The sequence below is a fragment of the Triticum urartu genome, chromosome 5A (assembly GCF_056163025.1).
Source record: "Triticum urartu cultivar PI428250 chromosome 5A, HENAU_Tu73, whole genome shotgun sequence".
NCBI classification, from domain to species: Eukaryota; Viridiplantae; Streptophyta; class Magnoliopsida; order Poales; family Poaceae; genus Triticum; species Triticum urartu.
The window spans coordinates 665,925,959-665,934,242 of record NC_141877.1 but is presented as its reverse complement, the minus strand read 5'-3'; the positions used below and the strand labels follow the sequence as shown (position 1 = coordinate 665,934,242).

At 45.0% G+C, this 8,284-nt stretch overlaps 1 protein-coding gene across 1 annotated transcript; it reads right to left on the bottom strand.

Annotated features, from left to right (window-relative positions):
* Window positions 1–498: 498 nt before the first annotated feature.
* Window positions 499–6,242, bottom strand: LOC125511492 (respiratory burst oxidase homolog protein B). The gene is made up of 13 exons (XM_048676872.2): window positions 5,950–6,242; window positions 4,232–4,666; window positions 3,985–4,144; window positions 3,851–3,899; window positions 3,642–3,755; window positions 3,061–3,495; window positions 2,550–2,936; window positions 2,374–2,466; window positions 2,026–2,141; window positions 1,823–1,925; window positions 1,445–1,524; window positions 829–1,340; window positions 499–720 (listed from the first exon to the last, which is right to left on the bottom strand). The coding sequence occupies exons 2-13, from the start codon at window positions 4,614–4,616 to the stop codon at window positions 611–613; spliced, it is 2,544 nt and encodes an 847-aa protein (XP_048532829.1). The 5' UTR covers window positions 4,617–4,666; window positions 5,950–6,242; the 3' UTR covers window positions 499–610.
* Window positions 6,243–8,284: the final 2,042 nt, after the last annotated feature.

Sequence of the window (8,284 nt, the reverse complement as noted above, 5' to 3'; positions counted from 1 at the left end):
GATGCACTCCCGCCCAGAAATGTCTCGTTCATCTTAGAAACTCGACACCGGACACCTTTTCTGCAATTTTATTTGCACCGTACGTTCTTTAGTGAGTTAGTCTTATGACATTCTTGTGGTTATGTAATTCCCTTGGAAGAAATACAGCTGTCATGGAGAATGAACTTATTGTGGGTGAAGTCACTAATCCAAATGTACTTATTGTGGTTATGTAGTATACTGCTCTGTACTTTAGTTACGTATTTTGATTAGCAAACCACTTGTGAAATGAACTTATTGTGTATTAGGGTACAGGTGGCATTTGCATTGTCACTAATCCAAATGGAGCTATGTTCGTTCTTCTGGGAATCCCATTCTTGTCCGATCGACCTCCCCAGCTCAAGGTGATTTTTAGATGTGATTTTTTGTTGTCGGAGTTGATTTTCATATGTGATATTTTTGGAGCTAGAGCCTAGAGCAGAGCAAGCCCAAAGTGTCACCAGTTTCGAGATCTCGTGATAAAGTGTCTAAACCGGTCCAAATGAAAACCTGTATTACTATTTCTGTACCTTATTATGTTGCAGACCATACATAGACATGCTCTTACATCAGCTACATATAGTATATATAATTAGAAATTCTCCTTGTGGAAGTCAAACTTTGTGTTTGTATTGTGGGTGAAGTCTGCCGACAGCTGCCGCAGCTGCGCCACAAGAACAGGCTCGCCGCAGTAGAAAACCCCTGAAGCAGAATTATATTAAGGTGCGTTAGCAGACGATCGATGGTAACTAGTCACCAACATTCGTAGTACCGGATCAATGTGAGAATGGCAGCAGCGAGAAGACGTACCAACGCGTTGGTTCTCATGGTTGACCGCGATACGCTTGAAGACGCTTCGCCAATTAGGCCTGGCAAAGTGGGTCTTGACGCTGGTCCCGGACAGAATATCAACCCCCTTCTTGGCATGGTTGAGTTCCTGGAGCATGACGATGAGCGCGGAACGAGCATCGCCCTCCTGATACACGCTCGAGCAGTGGTTGTGGAGCTCAATCACCCCATCCTTGTCCTTCTCGGCCACCTCGTTCATCACCCCTCTGAACCATTCAAAGGAGCCTTCCTCTCTTGTGACCCAGTAGGAGTAGGCCCTCTTGGTCATGAATGGTTTCTTCTTTCCCTTGCTACTGCCCTCCGGCTCTGTTCCGCCAACCGATCCCCCACGCTGGATGTGGTTAAGCACATCCTTCACAATGCTGATCAAAGGGGTGGCTCCGATGCCAAGTCCGATGAGCAGCAGCACATCGTATTCCCGGTAATCTTGTGCTGGAGCACCATATGGTCCATCGATCATAAGTTTAGGGAATCTAGTACATGTCAAACAAAGCTTGGGATCAGAAAAAGGAGTTTGAAATATATATTGCATGGTTAAACATTTTTTTTTGAAGCAACTGAAGATGTGCCTTTTCACCTTGCGTTGCTGTCAGTGATTCCCACGGAGAGGTCAGCTCTAAGGAGTCCACTTTCTCCATCAGTGGGAGGCCGACACGCCTGGTTTACATTTAAGGTTATTATCAGTTCCATCAAGTAGAGCAGTGGCATTGATATGAAAAATCAAAACCTTAACAATTCACAATGCTTCAGACATCTAAGTATTTTAAGCAAGATTACGCTACATTTGGGACAACAAGTATTTGAAGCACCCCCTATAGGTAATTCTGTCACACGTTGTTATTGGCATATCTCTATTCGTTCTCCAAAACATCCTTTGACATGTTTCTCCGGTTACACAAACTTCCAACAGGATGTGGTCACTAGACAAACCAAAGACCCAAAAAGGCTGATTTACCTCAGAGAAGACAGTCCTAAGCCGAGAAGTCCAATCACCCCTTGTGCGAATGTGGACACTGAGGTAATTATCTCCTGGTGCCGATGTAACGGAAAATGGATGCCTGTGATAGAACATTTTTTCCATACTATTAGTCATCTGCTGATTTCATAATTATATTAATGCAACTGTTTTCTTTTTCTCAAAGTGTGTGGCTTGGGTACCATTCATATGGAGATACAGCGCCGCAATTTATGAAGATGTACTGCCCACTCCGGTATTTGAAACCAGGTGGCTTGGACATATAAAGAGCCAACACATTCCCAGGATATACCGCAACCTGTTTAGGATACAAAAATTAAAGGCTAAGAAAGAGTGAATTCAGAATTTTCAATAATTTAAGGCTTCTTTGCTGTTCAGCAATCCATCTCCCATGTTAAATGGCTTGGCACATATTAAGGTGCACTATATTTAAAAGAAAAGACAGTAAATTTGTGTCCGATTATTTAATTTTAAGGTCAAAAAGACAAACAATGAAAAGCCATATGAAAGGGATTTCGTCATGGTGGTACCTTCTGAATCTTAACTGAATCATGTCTCCTGAATAACCGAACGATGCGCTCGCATGAATATAGGAAGACAGGATAAGCGATATACATCCATGTCTGAAAATATTAAGAAAATTTATCAATAATTCTGATCATTAGAATTTTCTATTGGCATTATTAGGGCATAGATAGACTTTTACCGTTTTCTTGTACCACTCCTTGGTCAGATACAGACTTGTTCCGTGTACGATGAGCAGTGCATACACAATAGCAAACAGGTGGTGTGTAAACCAGAAGGCATTGAAACCAGTCATCTTCTTGAGTGGATTAGTGTCCTTGAGCTTGTTACGTCGGAACCATGGCTGGGCTAACACAAAGGATATTGACATGAGCACTACCATGACAATACCTGTCCACCCCGCAGTTCCTTTTACAAACCACCAGTAATTTGGTGGCCTTGTCTCCCCAAAGAAAGGCTTCATTGGTTCGTATTTTGCATCACTTGCATGGAGCAGGAGAGGAAAATCACATGTCAGATGGGCACCTGCATGCAAAACTACACCAACTGCAACCCCTGCTGCTATTACCTGCACAATGGTAACATACAAGTGCTAGCTATGTTAAGTGCTAAATTATCTATCAGACATCGTCAGCAGGTTATTCTCAGGATATATCCTTACTTAATGCAGAAATACCACTTATTTACATTACCTTGTGGAAGTTTATGTTGTCATTGAAGGGTACAACAGCTCCAATCTTTGTCTTCGATCGGATCCAAGTGATTGTATTTCGGCAGACAGGAAAAAGGACGAGGGCCATATTGAATTTCAGGGTCTCGGCGGCACCCTTTGCAGTGGCCACACAGTAGCCCATGATGTTAAATACAGCTCGGTTGCGGTACTGGATGAACTTCCAAACGAAAAGGGCTATGCAGATGGAGATCCAAAGAGCCGCGACCCATATGCGCTTCCAGTTCTCCTCTACAAAGAAGGTAAACTGCAACCAGTAGTGGCGAAGTGGGCTTGTGTCCTTGCTAGGCGCGAGCCTCATGCTAAGAGCTTTGCTGAGCTTGGAGCTGTGGGTGATGGTCGATCTTGCAACGGCTTCAGATGGTGTCTGCAGTAAGAGCGACTCCAAGCTCTCGAGCTGTAAACGTTTAGATCGAGTGATTAATTAGGAAGAAACCATGCTGCGAATCTCTGATTGTTACTACCTCGTCTTATATTTAGGAACAGAGGATGTACTTTTTTTGTGAACAAAGAACAGAGGATGTACTTGATTGAACATAATACCTCTATGTAGCCCAAGTTTTTAGGGTCAAGCTCTTCCATGATGAGTGCTGCGTACTCATCAGCGCGCTCCTTGATCTTGGAAAGTTTGTTTGCTGATGCACTGAGGGCGATAATCTGCGAAAGCGTGCATCATTTGCTTAATATATGCTTCAAATTTACTCACTAAGACTAGATCTTTTCAGTTTGGGGTCTTGTGAGTTGTGACTAACCTCCTTGACCTCCTCTACTGTGATTCTCCCATCGGCATTTTTGTCAACCCTGAACAAAGAGGTGGTAAGTGCTGTGCACCTATGTTCAGAAGGAAGGAACCCATGACAACATCTAGCAGAAGAGAAGTACTAACATGTCGATGAACGTTTGGAGACGGTTGTCGAAACCCTGATCACTGAGTTGCTCCCAGAACTCTTTGAGCTCCGGCTTGGTCAGCACCTCCTTGACGATCCCTCTCTTCCTCGCCAACGCATCGAACATCTGCACCGCAAACTCGTCGGACCCGTCCATCCCTGCACACACACACAACGAAAAGCAATTACTACCTGAACTATATACTTGTCTGCATTCACTGAACAGACTGTTCTAGAAGTAGTTACCAATGCATTTCCCAAATCTGGAACGGAGCAGGACGCCATCAACCTGCAGGTGGTTGAACCGCTTCTCCACGGCGGCCCAGCCGTCAGAGCCGACTTTCGCCGTCACAAACTGCAAGCCCTTGAGCGCCACTGCAGCGGTGCTCTTGCTTCTGTCATATCTCTTCCTCGCGGCGGCCACCGCAGCCTCCGCGGCCACCGGCCTGACAGCTTGGACCGACGCTGAATCGCGCTGAACATCAAGCGTGATCTCGACGACCTCGTCGTCGTCCTTGAACCTGCAGGTCTTTGTGGCCTTGCTTGAACCTTCTAGGTTTCCACTGTTTGGGATCAATGTTGCAGTGTCAGACTCAGTGGCTGGCTTGCCGCCAGCTTCAATGTCAGCCATGTCCTTCTTCTTTTTTACCTAACCCCAGGACAATTTTCCCTTTGTGCTCCCTGAAAGGGTGGCAAGTTAGTTAGTTAGCTGTCCAAGAGGGCAAGTCAAGTTACTACTGACGTCCCTTTTCAGAAGCAAAACAAACTTTAGAGAAGATGTTTCTCCTCTTGTATCCACAAACAGAAAGGTAAACCAAAAATAAAATTTCGAAGAGCTTACTAACTTATGAAAGACGAATAGAAACCAGTACTCCCTCGGTCCGGAATTACTTATTGGAGAAATAGATGTACAAGAGAACAGGGTGAGTGTTAGATTCCTAGCTAATTTCCAGCTGCTCAGATGTAGCTAGCTAGCTAGCATCTCTCCAAGGGGGGGAGTGAAGCAGCAGCATCCACTGAAGCAAGAGTAACAGAAATTTGTCTGAACCCCAAGCAGATAAAGAGAAACAAACATACTACACTAACCAAGAATCAAGCACAGAGGAAAGAAATACTCTGCTTTTTTCCCCTTCTTTTTGAAAACTCGAAGGGGGAAAAGAGCAAAGATTGTACCTTAAACCCGGAGCATTTCTCAGCAGAGCAAAGAGCAAAGAGAAGCCTTAATAATAAATACACATCACTACATGAGAGAGACAGAGCTGTCTGGGACCTAAAGGCAGGAGGGCTAGCAGCAGCAACCAAGCTTGCTGGTACTGCTCACTCACTCACTCGCTGCCTCAATGGTGTCCTCCGAATGCGACGCGCTGGCCTCGCGACAAATGACACACGGGAAATTGGTTGCTGTCAGCTATAGGAAACTTATAACAAGATGAAAAAGACAGAATGTTAAATCTCTTTCTGAATCAGATCCAGAGATATTTTCCGATACGGAACTTGGAAGCTGACAGAAACGGTAAAAAGCTGTCGGCGGCTCCACACTCCACAGAAGAAGAAGACGATGGTGACTGAGAGCTATCCTCCGGAGATTTACATACGGACAGTACATGTTCCTCTTACGGTAACAGGAATTTGACAGTCGTTAAGAAGAAGAAACAGATTATGGAGTGAGAGAGATTCGCTCACACCAAAGCTCCCAATCCGGCCGCTCAGATCTGGATAGAGCCTGCGCCAGACCCCCCCTCAATCAATCAGCAGCACATTTCTTGGTGCCAGCAGGTTTGTGAGAGAGGGGAAATGGAAGAGGAGCTCAAGGAGATTCCGTTCTACTGTTGTAGGAGTAGGGGAGTGAAGGAGTGAACCGAGATTTGACCATGCTGGCTGAACCGAGAATCAAGCACACAAGAAATAAAAGCCATTTTTTTTCCTGTTTGAAAACTCGAAGGGGGGGCGGGGGGAGATTGTACCTTAAACCCGGGAGCGATTTCTTGAGCCACTGACGGGAACCCGGAGCATTTCGCGGGACTCCACCGGAAGAAGAAGAAGAGAAGAGAGTTGTCTGGAGCTGTTTCAGATGCAAGTGTCACTTGCCCACCTGACCTGACCTGCTGCCTGGTACTCAGGGCCTGCTTGTGTTTGGCTGGAGGCCTGGAGCAAAATTGCCTTGCCTGGCCATTAACTAGTGATGATGGATGGTGTGCCTCGCGACAGATTGACACCGCGAAAATGGTTTAAATTTGCCCACAGGCTGACGGGCCTTTGGATCCTGCACCCAAGGTTGACTGTCAGTCAGTTGGCACAACTTGACCGGCCTTGGATCCTGTACCTGTACGCACCCAACTAGTTCCTCCATTGCTGTATATAAAAGATAGTTAGAAAGTAGTGCTAATCGAACCATATTTAGTAGCTGAAATGCACCGTTGTTTGTAGGTACTGACAAACGTGCCAGTGATGCCGATGCCGGAAACCACCGTTGCACTGAACCCGTCCCCGGTTTGTGCAAGCAGTTTCTTCTCGGAGGTTTGCCTCCAGGACCAGCAGTTTGTTTCTTCTTCTACTTTTTTACTGAAAGTGGAGTCGCCCATGTGTGAGACTGATTGGGGTGCATGCATGTTGGGCTTACATTAGTTTAGTTCCAATACTTGCCTCAATGAATGCACTGCACATGCCTTCCTTGGGCCATGTACCTTTGATTACTAGTCAAACGGCCCAATCAGTGGTTAATGACATGACACATGACAGTATTGGAGTTTCCTGCAAGCTCGTCAAGGCAGTCCCGACGCTTCATACTACATGGAAGCAGGCAGGGGTTAGTTCATTAATCAAATGCCATGTGATAAACAACGGCCTCTCACCCACCTTCCCAGCCTAGCTAACAAAACACAACACACAACCAAGCAAGCCAGCAAGCAAGCAGCATAGGGTGCTCCATCTCCTCCTCCTGCACTCATCTGCTGAAATACAAATTGATAAATATATAGAAGAAGGGAAAATACACAGGAGCTTCTGGGTGCTCCACACACCTATACGAATATTAAATGTAAAAAAATACCAAAACAATTCAGAAAGGTGTGACATTTGGGGATATCCAACCTGGGTTCCCAATCTACTACCGCGTGAAGTTTCGTGAAAAAATACCAGAAAACGTATCCGTGACAAAAAAGATAAAATAAATCCTATGTATAGAAGAAGAAAAAACTGTTCCTGGTATTTGTTCAGTTACACACGCAGTAAAAGGGGGAATCGACCATCTTGCCGCATTTCTTTGCCATACATACATTCGCCTTTTAGCAAACCACTTCCGAAGAAACTGAACATGTTGTATAGTAATTCAGTACAGGTCGCAATACAAATTCATAAATATATATACAAGCCCTTACTTGCAAAGATTAACACATGGACCAGAGTAGGAGGGCATGGGTCTGGTAAAAAATATTGGCATTTGTTCAGTTACACACACACACAGTAAAAGGGAAAATCCACCATCCTGCCGCATTTATTTGCCATACATTGGCCTTTTAGCAAACCACTTCTCAAGAAACGGTCCCAAACTTGTCACTCAATTAAGTACAGGTCGCAACTGCATCCATTTCAGGGACAAGCTTTTTCTAACGGAGAGAATAGTAATTAAGTACAGGTCGCAACTGCATGAGCACTAATCTAAACAGAGAGCCACAAATCAGTCGCGAAAAATCCGCGTTCAGAATCAGGACAGGTGCACGAGAGACGATGGTTCCAACTTCCAACTAGTAGTAGCAGGAACGTGAAGGGCCTGTATTTTTCAGGCCGCTAATTAAGCAATCAGTGATCAGTCAAGAGTAGGGATAAACAAATAGCCAGGCCACATGGCAGTCTCGTAGACTTGCAAGAGCATATATAAGTAACCAATAATTGAGATGATGGAAACAATAACTATATCTTGCAATCATAATTAAGCTTGACACTTCCCAAGTGTAGCAGCGTTATTAACATGTGTGATTTGCAGGTTAGCTAGAATTTGTACTGTCAACTTATTGGTGCAGGCAAGGCACAACCAACGACATTTTCGCTACTTGTAGTTGTAACACATGTATGAAACCAAGATTTTTCACATGCAGCGACGACCTAACGAATCCTTTTTTTTTTGCTAGCCGTACATTGTGCAGCATCAGACTGACAATCGGCCTTGATGTGTTTTAGCAAAGTCTTGTCAGTTGGTTGGGCTTTACCCATCGACAGTGATCGACGAGCCCCTCCCCTCCCTCATGGCCTCATCGATCCATCCAAGTGGCCATGCCCATACTCTCTCTCTCTCTCTCTCTC